Here is a 21,204-nt window from a genome sequence, read left to right as displayed (position 1 = left end):
GATTTAATAAGCTTTGCTTCTTCCTACTCCTTTTGGACATGTGGAACTGTGAACTGATTATGTGATGCATTCAATTGTAATCTGATGCATGTTCAAATGAAATAAAACCATTACCATTAATCAAATGCCTCTTGCCCGAAGACAGCTGGGATAGGCTCCAGCACCCCCTGCAACCCTCGTGAGGATAAGCGGTAGAAAATGAATGAATGAAAAACCTCATCATTGGCTGGACAGTGTTTGTTATTGATTTATATTGTAGCATTGCTGGGAACACTTCCTGGTTCCCAGCGTGCTTTGCGGCACCGTCAATGTAAATAGCTCTTCGGTATGTAGTTTGAAGTTGCATAGTTGTTCATTGTTGTTCTGCTTAACCAGCGAGAGTGTCTTGTCTGTTTTTATTTGTCTGTTGCGTTGTTGTGTGATGTTTTTGGGTTTTCTTGTTCTCACACCATGACTGAAACTGTTATGCCGAGCAGTCACACGGTGGAATCTGAGGGCTCTATGTTGTGTTTAATGCTAGATCTCTTCTTCTGCTCTTAAAACAAAAAACTCCGTTGTCCGTTGAGCGCCACAATATGTTGTTACCAATACATTTATACTTGTAATAATCGGCATAATAACAACAAAAACAACATAATATAAGTCCAATATTTCACCCATTTCAAGGTACTCGTCCACCAGGCCGTGTGCGTTCATGGGTTGCAGATTCCAGTCTTTATCCCACTGTGGGAGCTGACTTTTATTTTCCACGTTCTGGCTCCCACCAGCACCACCTCCTTTTCTGAGCTTCCTACGAGCCCACCAATTCTGTAGCAAACTGAGAGCACAGCAAGTGGCTGTCAACTCAAGTCATACAATAAATCATCTAATTCTAAAAATATTGCAATACATTATTACTTACGGATAACCAAGCTCCATGAAGTTGTTCCAGATTTGTTTGAAAAACATGATGACGCCCATTTGCAGGCACAAATCAATCAAGCAGCCACTTGGATGACACTTAAAATACATAGAAAACAAACTATTATATTATTTCAGGTCCTGCACTACAATCCTCATTATCATTTCAATTAGGTGTTTATTCAATGAATTTCATCCAACCAAATCAGATGCTTCAAATTGTTATTATATCTTTAAAAAACACAAATCACAGGACTGAGTCACTGCTGAAATAATCACCCACTTAAGCTGACGCATGCTTGCACTCACCTCCTCTAGTCGCCACCGATTAAATAGTTTATTGTATTTTCCGGGCCTCCCAGCAAACCTAAACAAATTCAAACTGTCAACATGAGCTGAGAAATTCAATTAGAGAAGAACATATTGAAGGCTCAGTGGGAAAGAAAACAATTGAATTAGGTTAAATAAAGGATGCATTTCTATGCAAAGATGGGCCCAATAAAATGTCAAAGTAGGAGAAACACTGCTTAATGCATCATGGTATATCATAGCAATCTGCTGATACCACAGTAATCAGAGTAACCTGATTAGGTGCTTTGTAAGTGCTGTGATCTGTTTGTGATGATATAATGTTGTTTTTCTGGACATGATTTTGGTATAGGTATGAATGTGAGTGTGAATGGTTGTTTGTCTATATGTGCCCTGTGATTGGTTGGCAACCAGTCCAGGGTGTACCCCGCCTCTCACCCGAATACAGCTAGGATAGCCTCCAGCATGCCCGTGCCCTTTGTGAGGATAAGCGGTACAGAAAATGGATGGATTTTGGTACATTGAGAAAGGAAGGTGAGGAACTTATGGCAAATATCCTCACATGGGATTCTTAAAATAAACATTCCACCATTTCATGGGAGACGGCCTACCTTCCGAGAAAGAACGCAATGTAGAATGTGGAACTGTTCAAGTTTACAAACTGGAAGAGGAACATCTTTAGAGCAAAGCTGTTCTCCCACTCAGACTCTGTCCGTGGATGTTCTGCAGATGTAGATAAAGGGTTGAGGTAGAGGTACACAGCCTTAAAAACATTGTTACTCAACATGAACTGGGCTTACCTAAATTTGTCAGCAGATAAGCCACCTTTTCATACACCTGACAAACATTAGAAAATCAGTAAAAAAATAACGTAAATAAACTTTTTGGCTGTGAATGTGACAGTTCTGGGAATAAACTTGAAAAAAAAATGAATGTGTAAACATGTCAGATGATGCTCCTGCCCAGACACCCACCACATTGAGAGACATGATGATCATGAAGTTGATGCAGACGCTTGTGCCAGAGGTGGCAAACTGCCAGTTCTTCACAAAATGCCAGTTGAAGGAAGCAAACTTCTCCATGGCGATGAGACGGAAAACCACTACTGCAAACACAGCAGTCAGGACCAAGGAAATCTGGACAGATAATGCAATACATGAGTGAATTTTAACAGGATGCATACATATTTATATGTGTTAAATACAAGCAGAAAGCATACATATAGCATACAAGAATTCCGCTTAATACATCTTTTTTTCCAGCAGGGGGGGATGTAATGCCACAGCTGGCACATTAGATTACTCCAATGGTGGCACACAGAATAACATCCTCACTGTGAGTGTAAATCCCCACAGGGCAGATTATTGAGATCAAACGGTTTACCATGAAGAAAATTCCGGACACAGACACCATGAGCCGACTGAGTTTGTCTGAGAAGGGCTGGAAAGGCTCGGGTTTGCCAGATATGGGGTTTACTCTCTCCACCCTGGAATATTTGGCTTCAAATTGAGGCCGCAGCTCCTCCTGATGAATAAGACACATTGTAGTGATGAACTATTGAACTATTGCAGAAGCTTTCACCAGAACATGGTGGCTGAATTAGCGCAGAACATACATATGATGCAATGTGATCTACATTTGAGGATGTCGCTGACCTACCTCCTCCTCCTCCCAGTCAATGAGATCCCAGTCGTAAGTAAGCTCGGCTCTTCTCCTCTTCCAGAACTCCAGGAAGACGGTGGCTGCAGGGATCCATCACATTATTGATCAAACATACAAATATGAGACATAGTTATACATAGAATAACAAGGCCTATCCTGATTAAAGCTTGTGTAAAGGCATCGCACTCATTAGCTCATTCAGATCACACTGTTTATTCAGTCTGTGGTGATGCTAAAGAAGACATCTGATGGGTTTTTATGTGAACAATCACTATAAATCTCCTCAGATTTTCAGTCTGGAGGCTTTGCTTCTTTTGTGACACTCGCAGCGCACTACACTGATGATGATGTCTCTATTGTTCTGTCATGAATTTCCATGGATTCAGGATTAGTCAGTTCAAAACACACAAAAAAAGGGCTGTAGCTTCGTAAGATTTGACAGTAGGGATGTTTTAAGACGTTCGTGGAAATGATTCGGTTGGTATTATCATATATCATTCTACACTACTGGTACAGGCCACAAAATGCACATTACTGTGATAAAGTCTTTATAGGGGTTCATGTATTTTGTTGCAAAACTTATTTTGCTACACCTCTCACTATGATACTCATTCATTCATTTTCTACCGCTTATCCTCACAAGGGGGTGCTGGAGCCTATCCTAGCTGTCTTCGGGCGAGAGACGAGGTACACCCTGGACTGGTCGCCAGCCAATCACAGGACACATATAGACAAACAACCATTCACACTCACATTCATACCTATGGACAATTTGGAGTCGCCAATTAACCTAGCATGTTTTTGGAATGTGGGAGGAAAACGGAGTACCCGGAGAAAACCCACACACGCACGGGGAGAACATGCAAACTTCACACAGAGATTCCCAAGCAGAGAATCGAACCCAGGTCTTCCCGATCTCCTGACTGTGTGGCCAACATGCTAACCACTTGGTCACATTTGGTATTTTAAGCTAATAATTAGCCATCTTGACTGGAAATGAGACAACCATACATGTGTACTGAGTTTGCACTGCTTCATGCTGAAATTGAACATCCAAATATGTACTGTATCATGATGACAGTTCTACACGGGGGATGATAGAAAGTCGGGACGTGAACCACAATTTGCACAAATCAAAGAAAAACTGGTCGCCAGCCAATCACAGGGCACATATAGACAAACAACCATTCACACTCACATTCATACCTATGGACAATTTGGAGTCGCCAATTAACCTAGCATGTTTTTGGAATGTGGGAGGAAACCGGAGTACAAACTCCACACAGAGATGCCCGATGGGGGAATTTACTGGGAATTGCATGCTAACCGCTCATCCACCATGCAGCCATTATGATACTCTTGATGCCCTAATTTCCCACTCAATAAAGTTCTATCCCCTCTAATCCAACTAGAAAGATAAATAACAACATTGAAATTACAGTGTCAATCAAATCTGAGCTCTATGAGAATTCCTAATACAGCCTTTGCATTGGATCTCATTAGATTAAGCAGCTGTCTCATATTTTTTCTTCCATTTCAAAGTCGCCAAAACATGATTCTGCAATCAGAAGTACTTTGCTTCAAAAGATGCAAAGGTTTAATATAACTTGACCCACTTTTGTTTAAAGAGACATAAAAGAAGTCTGGATTGGCTCCCATGGGCAAAACACACACACACACACACACATACATCAAACCTCAAGTGCACTCAGTGGTGCACCACTGCCGACTTTAGTCCATTGTGCCAAAAGCCTTAATGCAGGAATCTGGCTCTCCAGTTTTCCTCAGCCTTCATTTAGCCCAAACCCAGAACACCGTGTGCCAAGTGTTCCCTCTGGGTCCATGTTATTATTTTTCACACTGGCAGTAAGATGGATTGCAGTAACATTCCCCATTCTACATCACAATGATGTTATAGCCATGAAAGCTGCAATCTACCATTATCATCATGGTCCTGTTTCTACCAGACTGACAGTTGTAGGATGATGATTTGTGCTTCATTTTTTTTTCACAGCAGATTGTGTAGAACAGAATGCATGAGGACCCGTTTTTCAATTCCAATTCTCAAATGTGAAAACCAGCCAGCACCTACCCCAAATTGCCATGAAGATAGCGAAGAACACAGTGCCGCCATTGTCGAACAAATGAGTCACCTGCAACACAATACAGATTTACTTCAATATGTTACATTAACATTAACTTGACATAATTTAATAGTCCTGCAAACAAAATGAATGTATGAATGTATTATTGGAATACACTGGTGTGCAATTGGTGCTGTGATTTATTTTACCCCACTTTCCCATGAAATATTTGGATTAGCTCACTGTGTGATGCGGTAATAATAAAGTCATAAATATATTGTGTTGTTGACACGGTGAGACAAGAATCTTGTAGAAAAATGAGCCTTTTTTTTCGGTGCAGCAAAAGCTTGTTTACAGAATTGTAGGCCAATATTACTCGAGTGGGGAACATAAAATTGGGCTCCAACTCCAACTGACATATGCACCTAAAATGAGGCATTACTATATTTAGAAATAGGGGTATGCTGTAACTCTTAGATGTCATTAGATTGTGCAGGTGTAAATAAAGTTGTGGCAGATGAAAAAAGAGCTTCTGACCTTTGCATAGACACAACTGTCACTTAGCGTCCACGGATCACAGGTTTCCTCACACATTGGACACATGATGGTCGTGTTGGCTTCACAAATCTCTTTACTATAAAGGGACGATAATTGAAGTTCAGTTAGAAGCAATATCAGTCTTTATATTGTTATGTAGGGGGTGTCAGCGGACCTGACTTGGCTGGAGTCCATGGTGAAGAGTCCGTAGAGGAAGACAAACAAGCCAACCAGTGCAGCAGGGATCAACATGCCCGTGTACCAGCCCAACCATGCAAAGTAAAGGCCAATTTTCTCTCCAAAGTAGCGCCTGACCGAGACAGACAAAGCACACAATGTCACCTATTACTCGTTTTTTAACCTATTTAGGAGGAAGATGTAGGTGTCAGGACGTAGTGATCTCATAGATCAACTCCACGTCTAAATAATGGAAGAAAAGGACTGAAGAAAACGTTCAATTGGACTAAATAGGTCAGGTCAGACAGGACATTTTAGACTCTCACTTTACGTACTTTGCCGTTAAAAAACAGTTTTGCAATGTTCTCCATTCATGTTCTGCTAGTTGTTGAAAAAAGTTAAATACAGTCATTCTCTACCGCTGGTGGCACGGCGGTCGAGTGGTGAGTGCGCAGATCTCACAGCTAGAAGACCAGGGTTCAATTCCACCCTCGGCCATCTCTTTGTGGAGTTTGCATGTTCTCCCCGTGCATGCATGGGTTTTTTTCCGGGTACTCCGGTTTCCTCCCACATTCCAAAAAAATGCTAGGTTAATTGGCAAGTCCAAATTGTCCATAGGTATGAATGCAATGAAGACGATGCATGACGAATGATTAATCTTTGAAGTGGATTAATTTAACATTTTACATGACCCAAAATTGTCCATAGGTACGTATATATGTAAGTGTGAATGCTTGTTTGCCCTGTGATTGGCTGGCAACCAGTCCAGGGTGTACCCCGCCTCTTGCCCGAAGACAGCTGGGATAGGCTCCAGCACCCCCGTGACCCTCGTGAGGAAAAGCGGTAGAAAATGAATGAATGAATTTTCTACCGCTTATCCTCACGAGGGTCGCGGGCGTGCTGGAGCCTATCCCAACTGTTTTCGGGCAACAGGCGGATCACCAGCCAATCACAGGGCACATATAGACAAACAACCATTCACACTCACATTCATACCTATGGACAATTTGGCGTCGCCAATTAACCTCGCATGTTTTTGGAATGTGGGAGGAAACCGGAGTACCCGGAGAAAACTCACGCATGCATGGGGAGAACATGCAAACTCCACACAGAGATGCCTGAGGGTGGAATCAAACTCAGGTCTCCTAGCTGTGTGGCCTGCGTACTAACCACTCGGTCACAGTGCAGCCCTAATTCCATCATATAAATTGACACAGGGCTGGCGGTCCCCGCCTTAGAATGCAGCCTACCACTACATCTTAAAAAAACAATCCCAAGGGAAATCCTGACATTTGTTATAGTCGAGTGTTGGAAAAGGTTATGTTTCCTACCAAGAGCTGCAATGACAAATTGTGGTTACTGGGCATCTCAGTTACACTCTGTTCCTTTGTTTCAAGAAATCCTACTCATCTAATGCGAATACTGCAGAAGACAACGGTTCTCATCCCACTTTGCTGCTGTTTACTGTGCTACTTATAATGTAGAACATGCAGTGTGGATAAACGAGCATGTCGACACAGAAGCCTGATTAAAAAAAAAAACAATGAGGCAATGCAAACAGGCAAACTAGGTTACTCTTTGTCTCTAACGTCTATGATGTATTCAAAGCCGAGCTCATGTTTCAGTTCAAAACAAGAGTGCGTCACCTCATCCGAAAGCAGAGTACCTGATGAGGTCCAGAGGCTGATACTTGTACCAGATCCCCCAGCGAGCCCAGCGCTCATAAAGTAGGTGCCTGTGGTTCTGGGCACCATGCGTCTTAATGGGATGTCTGCTCTTGTATCCACCCTGATGAGACAAAAAAAAAAGCGGAGACAAGAACACTAGCTGCTGTTTCTGAAGATTCTAACCACTAAATCTGAACTTCTTACTTCATGTGGAGGAAAGGCGGCTTCATAGGTGTTGTTGCCCAATAACCGGTTGATACCTGCCGTGCAATAAAGCATTCAGGTTAGATTCAGTGAGATGCATTCAAACAAATTCCCTCCCCAACGATGTGAGTCTTAAACTTGAGTGGTTCTAAAACAATATGAATTTTTAAATAGATGCATGCCCTTGAAAATAGCCCACCGGCCAAGCTTTTGATTTGCACCTGTAAAATGCAAATTGCTGAAATGAATGTGATGCTTCAAAGACTAATGAGTGTGCATACTGTACTGTATGAATCACACCAATAGTGAATTAAAGAGAATAATGCCTTAATTTACATTATCACCCCCCCTGGATGGAAAGAGGAAAAGCAGAAGGAGGCGAATGACTAATGGAGAGTGGTCAACAGTATTAAAATATTCATGCAAAACTCATTGAAGCTCCTCAAAGAGAGCCTGTGATTAGCAGAACCTGTTGGTAGTAAGATAAGAAGAGGCAGTTTTCCAACACAGGAGCTTGTGGAACAGTTTAGGACCAGTTTATAGGACACTCACAATATCCACTGAGCTCCTATGCAAGTGCTTTGTTGAAAAATTGTGCATTTATAAAGATAAATGCTGTGAATATATTGTAGGTATTGTAGAAAAAATATCCAAAATAGTAGAAATATAGCCTCTTACAATCAGTAATTTTCTGCCACTTATCCTCGCGAGGGTCGCGGGGGGTCCTGGAGCCTATCCCAGCTGTCTTCGGGCAAGAGGTTGCCAGCCAATCACAGGGCACATATAGACAAACAACCATTCACACTCACATTCATACCTATGGACAATTTGGAGTCACCAATTAACCTAGCATGTTTTTGGAATTTGGGAGGAAACCGGAGTACCCGGAGAAAACCCACGCATGCACGGGGAGAACATGCAAACCACACACAGAGATGAACGAGGGTGGGATTGAACTCGGGTCTCCTAGCTGTGAGGTCTGCATGCTAACCACTCGAACACCGTGCAGCCCTCTTAGAATCAACACATTGTTAATACACATCTTGGCTGGCGACCAGTCCAGGGTGTACCCAGCCTCTCGCCTGAAGACAGCTGGGATAGGCTCCAGCATTCCCCTGTGACCCTAATGAGGATAAGCGGCATAGAAAATGGATGGATGGATAAAGTATATTCTTGTTGTGGCATCCATCAGCATGCTGATAATGTTTTACTAACATTTCCGCTAGTTGTCATACCCATTTTTGACTTTCCATCCTCATACTTGGTGCGCTGCAGGACATGGTGGACTATTCTGCTTCTGGTAGAGTTGGAGAAGAAGGTCTCTCTGTTGTTGATCGTGAAGCTGATTGGAAATGAATGGCGCAATCCATGAGATATTGATCATTTGCAAAGATATCAATAATATCCAGTTGAGGCCATTAGCAGCAGGAAAACGGTTCAAACTCAATCTATGCTACAAAGGTCTCGCCTGCGACATTTGTTCAAGTTTATAATAACTGACAAGGAGATGCTGCGGTTCTCAAAATGTGTTTGGTTCATGTTCATTTTGTCCATTTAGGGCCTAATCGATTATTCGATTAATCACAACAACAAGCTTCAGACTAATCGACTAAGTAAATAATGGTCCGTTTCAGCCCTGTCATGGAAATAAATGATGGAATTAATGGTTTGTTTTCATTATTCTCAATATGTATTCCGTTATGTCACCATAACTAATTGATCCATTTCTTTTTTTTTTTAAAGTTATTAATAATTTGATCTTATAGAAAACAGACTTGAGTTTCCATTTTTCACAAGTTTCCAGACCTGGAAATGTATCAAAGTAACTCCCCACTTTTTCATACTTGCATGTAATATTTTACATACATTTCTTAAAAAAATGTATTTATTTACTTAAATATTATATATTTTGGACTAATAATAGGCCAAAAAATGCATATTTAATAATATATTTTGGACTAATAATAGGCTAATATTATTATTATATGTAATAATTTACATAACATTAAAAAATATTTATTTACTTAAATATTAGATATTTTGGACTAATAATAGGCCAAAAATATTCATATTTAATAACATATTTTGGACTAATAATAGGCCAAATAAATATGCATATTTAAAAACACTTAACGACCAAAATTAGGCATTTTCAAGCATAAAAATGGTTGGGTACATGTATCTAAAATAGCATCCTCATCAAACATGTTGCTGTACTTTCACAGGTGAGTAGTTTTGAGAACTGTGTGTTTATATAATAATAATGGACAAGGATTATTACTATATAAGCGTGAATGTTACGACAAAAAATTCTAATAAGCGGACCTGGCAACACTGATGTGTGTGTTTGTATTTACTATGTCTTATTTTCTCTTATGTCTGAGTGTGAAGATAACTAGAGGATATAAAAATATAATACCAAGGGGTTTTCTACAGCCACAATGTTTTTGACCCTGCGCGAACTAGAGAGTCCAGTTGTTATTTGTTTGTCAATCATGTTGCTGGTGAACTCATGCAAGTGTGACGTGACGACTTACTGATGCATCCGTGCTCGACTGAAGGGAGCAGTGTAACAGTCGGTCTCCTCCAGGTCAGGCAGAGCCTCTTTGTCCAGTTTCATGGGATTTCTGGGAAGCCAGCTCTTTATCTGACGACATCTCAGATGAAAGCGGCTGCACAGATGGAGCGCACCATGCAGGACGGGATTAACGGCATGGATTAACATGAAGATTGTCTACTTTGACATTATAAAGTGGACCTGTGACTTTTACTCTCCAGATATCTATACATTGCCCTTCGTGATACGTGATACTTAGAAACATATCCCTTCATGACTCAGAAGTATTTCATTTGGAATCCAGACAGCATAAACAACATAAATTGTAAATTGACGAAACAATGCTAGCTGTCTTGATATCGATGAAAAGAATATAAATGTGTGTAAACACACGGAGGAGAACCGAACCTGTACCGTGGAATACATTGATATGAAAGCAGCAACCTGTCACCACTTGCACACGGTTCATTTGTTCAGCCTTACAGGGATGTGAGTTAGTGACAGACCATTAGTAAAACACTGAGAGCTTCTTTATTTCTCTCTTTTCACTTGAATGCAACAGCTTTGTGAAAGACTAAGTCCAACCTCGTGGCTATCATTCCTCATGCTGACTTAGGAGACTCACACATAAAACTCTCTGCAGTAGGAAACTACAAACAAGTAAAAATAACTTCTTTTTACGCTTCTATGGTCTTTAAGAAGTACACTTGCAAGGCATTCTACTAGTGCCAGCTTGACTCTGGAACAGATTCATTTAATTTCCATTATTTTCTATTATTATTTTCATTTACTGTTAACATTACATTGCAATACATCACATATTAAAATAGCAAAGCTTATTTAATTCTACCCACTCTCTGTTTCACATTAATTGCAAATACATTTGTTCACCTCCTGTATTCAACATGGGCCCTTTCCCAATTCTGAAATAATAAAAGAATTAAGGTTTGTCAATATACTGTGTAGCAATATAGATAAATTGTATGATAATGATTCATAATAAATACATGTATAGTAAGTGATGAAAAAGTCAAAAGTTCACAGAAACTAAGAAATGATCAATACGTAGTGAGTGCAAGTGTCGTTAGCATAGTATTGCATGTATTCTTCTTTACAGCAAATGCTTGTACTATTTCTATGAAATGGCTCATTTTAGTGCATTGTTTGAGTTCTTTAATCATCATTTTTAATCATCATCATACTGATATCCTGAAGGCTTTTAGCGTTGTTCGTGTGTATATGTGTTTTAAGTTTAATGTTTCCCTCGGGTGATACTTCTCTTCTCTTGGAGAAGAATTGTATTACCTTTTTGGGTAGCAGGTTATTGTTTGCTTTATGCTAAAATTTAGCTGTTTCAAAGTTTACCAGATCAGCTAATTTTAATCATGATTTTAGACATTATGGATTATCCTAACTTTTTAGTACTACAGTTAGTGAGTGAACTAGTGTACTAGTGTACTTTTGTTGTTGTTTCCCAATATAATATGGTAATACCGGAGAACAATACTAGAGAGTCTGGAGTGATTTTTGGCCCGGAATTAATTTTGCCGATATTTATTATAAAAATGCAATAACCAATAATATCGGTGTCGAATTTTTTCCCTATCATGAAAACCGATCTTTAAAAAAAATGCTGTATACAAGACATATGTGTTGGACATATTAGTATCTATATCGGCTGATATCGGTATTGGAAATGGAGAGTTGGACAATATCGCTATATCGGTTTTCGGCAAAAATGCCAATATCGAACATCCCTAGCCATTACCATTATGATGGCGGGTTATATAGCAGCCGTAATTCGTATTAGAACAGGCTAGGCATACAATAGTGTCTAGTCAGGTACAGTGGTTACAAATCTGTAGCACTAATTTTGGTCCATATTTTGCTAAACCATGTTGCCTATTGTTCATTTTCTCACTGCAATGTTTCTGTCTGCTTTCCACTGAGATAACACCCATAAATGTGGAGTCCTGAGTGAAGCTCGGACATCATTGGAACATAATTTCAATGCCTGACTGCATGCATTTGTCTAAAAATAGTATGCAAATAAGCCTATGCAGCTCCTTGTTTTTTAATCTAAGATTATGTATAGTTGATGAGAAAAGCAGCAATGTGGCAGAATGACAGTATTGTACTACAAACAATGTGCTTGACATGCTAATTTGTGCCATGTTTGACAGGGTTGAACTGCTTAATTGTGCACCGCTGCTGGGGACAAGACTAATTTAAAGGGCTACCTTTCCAATACTTCCAATACCGTGTGCAATACTTTACATACCTGCCCAAGGTTTTGCTTTTCCAGTCTTTAAAGTAGCATTTTTTCCTTCCACAGGAAAAGAAAGACACACATTAAAGAGGCTTCCACCCACTGAAAGAAAATGATGCTCTCCATGTGAATCTCTTCTCCAACATCTGTTACCTGAAAGGCATCCGGATGTTCATCTGCTCTGCATATTTGCAAAGTGCATCCCAGGGAACGTGGATCTTCACAAACATGATGTCGTTGTTTGTCAAGGAAGGCTTTTAAATCATAAAGACAGCAAAGTAAGATCCAATTTTTAACTTGACTTGAACAGTAGTTTTCAGTATTGTTGGTCACATGACATCAATAATGTTATGAGACATGGCGACTGAGCCAGCAGAACCGAGCCGACATGCCATTGCTGAAACTGAGTGGAAAAAAGGTTGTCCTCTCATTCCGTGTGGAAGTGGTACGTTTTTTTTCTCTCCCACTCTTTTTGAAGCACTCTCTTAAGATTAGAATATGTAAGCTGGAGACGGCGTAGAGAGCTAGCTAGAAATTCACTTTCCGCAATGCTCGCAAAATTAACCCAAATAAACAAGGGACGAATGTATATTAAATTCTAATATCTGTCTTATTAACATTTAAGAATAGTTTTCACCTCCTTTTCCAGCATTAAGCCCTCAGCGCGTAAATTCTTCTCAAAGGTGCACCTCTTCTCCACCTGTGGACTCGATTTCTTGTAAACCAGGATATAGTCGATGCGCTTTTTCCCATCCCGGAAGAAGAGCCCAGTTTCATCTGATGGATTCCTTCCCTGTAGAAGAGATGACGGGATAGATGCTAAAAGCTATGCAACAATGCTGTATCACAGTGAAGGTGGACTACTGAGGATTAGGGGTGTCACAAGATCTTGCGGGGGGACTAGGTCTGGGACGATAATAAAATAATCACACAATAAATGAAAATGTACTTTTTAAAATAATTTTGCCGGCCTCAATATATTGCCATGCACGTAGGTGTGGGTTTTCCTCATCCCTCGCCTTCAAACGGGCAGAAAGAGAGTTCCCTCTGGGAATTTGTTTCACAGAACAACGGCATGAATAGAGTGAGCATTTTTGTGTACATAGCCTGCATTTAAAAGTAATGCTGCATTTCAGATGTAAGATTTTTTCAGTGTACATTAAAAAAAGCTATGTTTAAAATCTTGTTTTGTCTAGTAGACCCGTCTGGTGAACCGAGTATCTCGTGACACCCCTACTGAGGATGTATGACCTTAACGGAACATGTGCGGGCCTCTACATTAGTCCGTGTGCTGGGTTTTCGGGGCAAAAGTGACCCGTCTACTCTTGTTTCACACGTGGAGACCTCCGACTCTTCCGTGTAGTGATCCTTGCCATCCTCTGCTGCACAAAGACACACACACACAAAAACACAGTGCAATCAAGGACACAGCTATTGAACTGACAAACATATCTGATCTGTGCAGGGTCTTTCCTATTTGCCCAGGGCAATTCTTCCCTCGGCAACAGCATGGTACTGGACATGAACACAACAATAGGACAAATGGGTGCAAGCTGAATGGACACCTTCATTCATTCATTTTCTACCGCTTATCCTCACAAGAGTCGCAGGGGTGCTGGAGCCTATCCCAGCTGTCTTCAGGCGAGAGGCTGGGGTGCACCCTGGACTGGTCGCCAGCCAATCACAGGGCACATATAGACAAACAACCATTCACACTCACATTCATACCTATGGACAATTTGGAATCACCAATTAACCTAGTATGTTTTTGGAATCTGGGAGGAAACCGGAGTACCGGAGAAAACCCACTACACACAGGGTGAACATGCAAACTCCACACAGAGATGACCGAGTGTGGGACACCTTAATGTAATCTCCTTAATCTTTGCTAACTGGGGACCAAATTTACAAATCTGACTGATGTACAGAAAATATATAGAGGAAGACAACTGCAGGAGATTGTGAGGCAATCAGGAAGATCTTGGTTCGAATGTCCATTTGTGTGGAGGTGCATGTTCTTCCGGTGCGTGGACTTTTTCCGGGTACTACGGTTTCCTCACATTTTTCCAAAAATATGCATGTTAGGTTAATTAACGAGAGGTATGAATGTGACTATATGTACCCTGCAATTGACTGCCAACCAGTCCAGAGTGTACTGTACTGGTGTCTGGTCTGGTCCAAACGTTAGCTGGGATAGGCTCCAGCATACACACACACACACACACACACACACTGATGAATTAGACATTCTCACTCATCTCCACAGTGATGTTGTGCAACTGGAGAAATGCTCCTCAACAACCCAACCTTGCAAATTGTTAGTACGGAACCTTCTCATTGCCTTAAAAAGTCACCAAACATCTCACCATTTCAGATTTCAGTCGGTTTGGATTTATTTTACAGTGTGATTGATTGAAGAAAAAAGATACAATTTCAGGCGGCTGTCTCGAAAACGGAGACATCTCCATTTCTCATGGCTCCTTCCAAAGATGTCTATCTTCTCTTGTTTCCATCTACAGTTACAGTCATGGTCCCTCTTAGAGCAGTAAAGGGGGGTCTACTTTACCATTTGGTGTACATTCTGACTCGGTTACTATGGCAATGCATCCTGTCCTGGCAAACACCCCAGCGTGACGTTGACTGTTTTTGTGATTATGTGCAACACTTTAAGGACGAGCATTTACACTATAATTGTGATACAACAGCATGTGGAATTATAGTGGAAAAAATGAATATGTTCATTTTATCAAGTGTGCTAATGTACTTAGCGCACAGACCTCACAGCTAGGAGACCTGGGTTCAATTCCACCCTCGGCCATACCTGTGAGGAGTTTGCATGTTCTCTCCCGTGCATGCGTGGGTTTTCTCCGGGTACTCCGGTTTCCTCCCACATTCCAAAAACATGCTAGGTTAATTGGCGACTCCAAATTGTCCATAGGTATGAATGTGAGTGTGAATGGTTGTTTGTCTATATGTGATTGGCTGGCGACCAGTCCAGGGTGTACCCCGCCTCTTGCCTGAAGACAGCTGGGATAGGCTCCAGCACCCCCCGCAACCCTCGTGAGGAAAAGCGGTAGAAAATGAATGAATGAATGTACTTATAATTAATTTATCTTTTCAAAACTTAACATTTACAGCTGCAACAGCATTTTTATTTCTTCTTCAAGGACAGACATAATGGCAGAAACTATCAACATGAAAAAAACCTTTTGCAGACCTGATACGACTGAATAGCCATTCAATTAATTACAGGTTGTATAGGTCAGCAGTCGCAAAGTGGTACTTCACAGATGCTTATAATGATGCATTATTTTCAAGTGTTTAGATCACAAAGAGGGCATCAGACAGAAAAAAATGTTTTGCAAAGTTGGGAATGGATTATGATTAGTGAAAATGAACACAAACATAGCTGGTGGAAATGCTGCTAAATAGCTTGCAACCTAATCTTGTTATAATGGTGTATCTTTTGGTGTTAATGTAACAACCCCTTGAAGGCAGGATGAGTGTTAGAGCTCCTCCAAGGGATGACATGGACACACTGACCTGTCTGTGGAGGCAGGATGCTGCAGGAGGTGCTGATGCTCTGACTCAGAACTTCCACCTGGGCTTTGGGCTCTGGATTCAGAGGCACAGACAGAAAGTGGTTGAGGTTGATAGGATGGGTCTGACTCTGGGCTAAGCAGGGCAGACTGCGGCGGGATGGCTTCAGGCTCTTCTCCTTCAGGATCTCACTGATGCTGGTGTGCATGCCTGGAAGAAGACATAACATTGGGGTGTTTGTCAGTTAATTACACAAACACTATACTCAACTGATTACTAAGAACTTTGTGGAGGGATGTTACGTGTGCTGAGTAAGATCATTTTGGTGCACAACTGGATTTCCAGAATATGCGTTATTACCTTGGCCAAACGCAGCGCAAAGCACAAGCCACCTGTTTGTGTTGTCTGTCTGTTTGTGTTCAAAATAACTTGAAAAGTTCTGAATGGATTTGGATGACATTTTCAGGAATTGTCAGAAATGGGATATGGAAGAACTGATTACATTTTGGAGGTAATCCGGCTCACCGTCTGGATCCAGGAATCTTTTAAAGGATTTTTTAACACTGTGAGGTCGGACAATTTTCTGCATTTATGCATTCATTCATTTATTTTCTACCGCTTATCTGCACAAGGGTGCCAATCACAGGGCACATATAGACAAACAACCATTCACACTCACATTCATACCTATGGACAATTTGGAGTCACCAATTAACCTAGCATGTTTCTCAAAGACATAATGCAACAGCAAGATCAACCACCACCACCTTCCTGTTTTGACATGACTTGTTTCTTGAGTTAAACGGTGTCACCTCAATATTGTAGGCCAAGATGGAGCCAAAGAATATTGCAAGTGCCAGCAACGACAAAACAAAGGCGAGAAACACTAATGAATTCAAGAAATGACATAACAGGAAGCTTCTGTCCGTGTGTTGTCTCGCTGCTACATCATGTCTTTGGAAACAATAATCTTAAATGAAGATAAAAGTAACATTCATTTAGCATAGGGAAAGTCAGTGTTTTCCAAGTGTGGATTTCACTTCAGTAAAGCCACTATAAGGGACGTTTTGTGCCATTCAGTTTTTGTGTTTTGTGTTCCCATATTTACAAACAATTTAAGAACGTCTTAAGAGTTACAAATTACATGTATGATAAACACACTAAATTGGTCCTAAGTGAATCATTCAAACTGAAGGTCCAGAAGATAAAATTTAATTAAATGAAGAGAGTTGGAGGATGGATGGATGGTCTTCATCCATTTATGAGCTACTGTGATGATGATGATGATGTCCTTCATGGAAGTGATGCATTAAACGCATCAGCAGTCCTCTTCCATCAAATCACATGGCAAAAATAAACTCCATACAGTACATACATTAATGCTGATGAGACCAGCTTAACAAAAAATTCATAACATTAATGCCAGTCAAGGTTCTTCTCAAGGTCACTTTAGCTACAAAAGAACACTGTGTATGATTTGACAACATTGTTAAATGGGAGACGAGGGCTGGCAATGAATAGCCAAGAGAATAAGCAGAGGCTAATACCCATAAAGCATCGGGAGCAGGTCACTGTAACCAAAACCTTTACATTAAAGCAATATGGCTCCTGACATATTTATTCATAAGACCAGGCTCTATCTTTATAATGAGAACACTGCATTCTTTCACCTCCAGTGAGTGAGTTCTCTCTATGACCTTCCTGGCATGTTCAGCTGCATTGATAATTCCCGCTCTGCATCCCGCGGGCTTCCACACAGCCACAAGCGCTGAGATAACTCATTCTCATAGCAATGATCTCAGTAGGATTCTCCAGTACTCCAGCATGAGAATGGAGTCGGTTTTTCCAGATTGTGAGCATAAGGACCCAGGGGCCCGCTGATCATACAGATTAATTTCTCTGCAGCTCTCTGATATCAAATGAGTGAAACTGTGACTGCTTGATAAAAAAACTTCACGATGAACATTTCAGAAGCTGTACAATTACTTTTGTGCAGTCAGTTAAGAAGAAGAAGTACTTTGACTCTCCTCGTGTATTCAGTACCCATGGCAACAGTTGAGGACATTTGTGAAACATTAGCAGCTACATGTGGAGATGGCTTTGGAGCCCCGTATGGCACCAGTCACATGGTGTTCAGGACATTGGAAGTCTTGCAGTACACAGAATCCAGGGATCACAAAGTGGCATCAGATGGCAGAGGTGGCTGACTGACCGCTGAGGCAAAAGGCATTAATGGGGTCCCTAACCGAAACCCAAGGCCACGGGTGTGCAGGAATTGGCTACTTCCTCCAAAACGGGAAGGCCAAAAGCAAAGAATGACAACATCTCGTTGTGTGGGCATGCGTGGCGGAAGAACGAGCGATCTGAATGATGGATTAATGGATAGATTCTTCTTCTTAATTTATATGTTATATTAATGTTTCTCACATATACGCTTACAATACAATACACTTACAATATCTATTTATATACTTACATATATGTACACACACATATATATATATATATATATATATATATATATATATATATACGTATGCAGCATACATATATATATACACACATACACAACACCTCATTACTACACATGTCTGAAAAGGAGCAGGAAGAAGCAGAGCTTATTAAATCCTACCCCTTCTCCACGCCAGAGCAGTTCCCAATTCATTCATTCATTCATTGATTTTCTACCGCTTTTTCCTCACGAGGGTCGCGGGGGGTGCTGGAGCCTATCCCAGCTGTCTTCAGGGCGAAAGGCGGGGTGCACCCTGGACTGGTCGCCAGCCAATCACAGGGCACATATAGACAAACAACCATTCACACTCACATTCATACCTATGGACAATTTGGAGTCGCCAATTAACCTAGCATGTTTTTGGAATGTGGGAGGAAACCGGAGTACCCGGAGAAAACCCACGCATGCACGGGGAGAACATGCAAACTCCACACAGAGATGGCCGAGGGTGGGATTGAACCCTGGTCTCCTACCTGTGAGGTCTGCGCGCTAACCACTCATCCGCCGTGCCGCCTCAGTTCCCAATTCAATAAGTGATTTTTTTTCCACACATATAATCACAGAATCTTACATAAGACAAAACAACAAAAAAGAGTGGGAACATCGGACGCCCCAGCAAAAAACCCAGGACATTGCCGAAGCACACTACCAACCCCGCCAGCCAACCCACCTGACCCCGACCCCCTCCTAGCACCTGATTGATAGATGGATTAATGAGGCTCTGTTTCATATGCTTTAATCAGTTTTTCATGTTATTTGCTGAACTGCAGGTTTTTAATCTCATATTGTGGCAATTATATTAGCAATTACTGTACATGTTTTATTGCCTGCAACAGATGCAGCAATAACAAGCTTATGACTGTTTGGAATCAAAATAGGTTCCAAAAAATGTCATTTTGTAATATCAATTGGTTTGGCCTAAAACAATAAAAGTCTGCTTGTTTGGAAAAAAAACAAATTTGCAACAGAAGACAGTGTTTACTTTCTTTCCATAGAACTCCCACACAATAAACGCAGCAAATATTCCCAGAAGGCCGCGGTGAAATTTGCTCCAGGTGGTCAAATATTCTGCAAGGCTCAACATGTCTGAGATGACACATCAGAGCTGAGCACAGTTAATGGACCTGCAGAGGAGAGGCTCGGTGATCCCGAAAGGATTCTCAAAGTCTAAAATAGATCCACAAATTGGAGAGGGCTGGTGTTGTGTGAAATGTACTCCATGGAAATTTAACAAGTTGTGTAGATAACAAAAAGCTAGCCATAGCTACTGAGTTTATAAGAATAAATAAACACTTTGCCTTTTGTACTAACATATCAACATTACTATCCTGCAGATGATATATACCTGGGGGCCACTGGAGCTAGGGTCTGGGCAAGGCTGGGTCGCATCAGGTTTTAAAAAAAAAAACAAAAAAACGCATTTATTAAAAACATAAAAATATACAAACTTTTTCAGTGCTTTGGTTCCGATTTTCTACAATAAAAACTCTGATAAAACATTCCACTGTTCTCAAATATCTTAATTTTTCTGCACAAAATAAGATGAAAAATAAAAAAACAAATCAAGAATAAAGAAAATCAATCAATCATTAATAAATAAATATAATAATAATAATAAAACGGCAAATAATAAAAACTTAAGAAACCACACAACTGCAGGGTCTTGAGACACATGCTAACTTGCAAACTAGAGAGCTAGCGACCTAAACGGTAGCCTTCAAGTTATTTCCGTTAAACTTAAATAGCCAAAAACTTACCACTTCCACACGGATAGGGAGGATAACTATTAACAGTTATTTAACCTTTAGCGTGAACATTAATCAAACGTAATAATTTTTTCTGGGTACATGATACCATACAGCATCCATATCAAACTTGCGCGGGCTGCACTAACATTAAACTTTCATATCAAGGCGGGGGCCTCAAACTAGTGTCCTGCGGGCCACATTTGGCCCGCGGGCCGCGTGTTTTAGACCCCTGGCTTAAGGTGATAGAAAAAAATCGGTATCGGCATCGGCCCCAAAAAAACATATCAGTCGATCCCTAACACGAGGTTTATGAAATGTGACATCCTGTGTTTAATCTCAGTGCTAAATTAATCCAGTATATACTTAGACTGTAATAGTGAGTCCACATGGGAAGGAAAAGGCAGGCATACTAACACTATATTTAAAAAGATTAAAAAATTGCAAGGAAATGTGGAAAGAAATGCCAAACAAATTCCAATAAAGTACAATAAAAATTAAAAAAAAATCCACATATCCAAAGGAAAGCTGGGCAAAGGACATGATCTGGGATTTGGATCGTTTCTGTGCAGCCTACGCATGTCAGTCTTGTGATGTGAGATTAAAAGGATTAATTTTTAGGTGGGGATGACAATGTATAAAGAAATAAGCACAGTGCATAAAATTGAAGCATTTTTATGCCAAGGCTGTCTTAGAGCCACTCCTTATTTTTTGCCATAAAAAAGCATCAAAATTTGTCTATTTTCTAGTCAGAGTGCAAGCTTTCAGTAAGACACTAGCAAAACAACATTGCGTTCATAAATAAAATCATCAAAACAAGTCTTAATACATGTGCTGTGACTGTAAGAGGTATCAGACATGAAGATATTATCCACGAGGATGAAGTAGCAAAGAGAGAATTCAGGTCAGTGGGATGGTTCCCATCATGCCTCAGTGTCTATACCTTTAATTATTCATCTGTGTTGATCTCAAACCACTTTTAAAGCCTCAGTTAGATGGCCGATGCTGCAATCACTAAATTTGAGTGATGGGCTGTATCGG

The 21,204-nt window shown here is 40.6% G+C and overlaps 1 protein-coding gene across 2 annotated transcripts in view; it reads right to left on the bottom strand.

The window, feature by feature from the left end:
• ano3 (anoctamin 3) overlaps nucleotides 1-21,204 on the bottom strand; it is a 35,516-nt gene that overhangs the window by 7,217 nt on the left and 7,095 nt on the right. Inside the window, exons 2-21 of one of the 2 annotated variants that reach the window (XM_058075117.1) lie at nucleotides 15,910-16,116; nucleotides 13,618-13,748; nucleotides 13,004-13,159; nucleotides 12,520-12,620; nucleotides 12,379-12,423; nucleotides 10,078-10,212; nucleotides 8,776-8,882; nucleotides 7,541-7,596; nucleotides 7,336-7,457; nucleotides 5,668-5,802; nucleotides 5,493-5,589; nucleotides 4,964-5,024; nucleotides 2,869-2,951; nucleotides 2,593-2,733; nucleotides 2,184-2,345; nucleotides 2,010-2,046; nucleotides 1,821-1,932; nucleotides 1,210-1,267; nucleotides 902-999; nucleotides 657-817 (exon numbers count right to left, since the gene is read on the bottom strand). In XM_058075117.1, the coding sequence (XP_057931100.1) occupies nucleotides 657-817; nucleotides 902-999; nucleotides 1,210-1,267; nucleotides 1,821-1,932; nucleotides 2,010-2,046; nucleotides 2,184-2,345; nucleotides 2,593-2,733; nucleotides 2,869-2,951; nucleotides 4,964-5,024; nucleotides 5,493-5,589; nucleotides 5,668-5,802; nucleotides 7,336-7,457; nucleotides 7,541-7,596; nucleotides 8,776-8,882; nucleotides 10,078-10,212; nucleotides 12,379-12,423; nucleotides 12,520-12,620; nucleotides 13,004-13,159; nucleotides 13,618-13,748; nucleotides 15,910-16,116 (2,205 nt within the window). The remainder of the gene's footprint in view (nucleotides 1-656; nucleotides 818-901; nucleotides 1,000-1,209; nucleotides 1,268-1,820; nucleotides 1,933-2,009; nucleotides 2,047-2,183; nucleotides 2,346-2,592; nucleotides 2,734-2,868; nucleotides 2,952-4,963; nucleotides 5,025-5,492; nucleotides 5,590-5,667; nucleotides 5,803-7,335; nucleotides 7,458-7,540; nucleotides 7,597-8,775; nucleotides 8,883-10,077; nucleotides 10,213-12,378; nucleotides 12,424-12,519; nucleotides 12,621-13,003; nucleotides 13,160-13,617; nucleotides 13,749-15,909; nucleotides 16,117-21,204) is intronic. The other variant, XM_058075118.1, reaches the window with a different exon arrangement.

This window comes from Doryrhamphus excisus, chromosome 6 (genome assembly GCF_030265055.1).
Source record: "Doryrhamphus excisus isolate RoL2022-K1 chromosome 6, RoL_Dexc_1.0, whole genome shotgun sequence".
Lineage (NCBI taxonomy): Eukaryota > Metazoa > Chordata > Actinopteri > Syngnathiformes > Syngnathidae > Doryrhamphus > Doryrhamphus excisus.
This window is presented reverse-complemented; position numbering and strand designations above follow the sequence as displayed.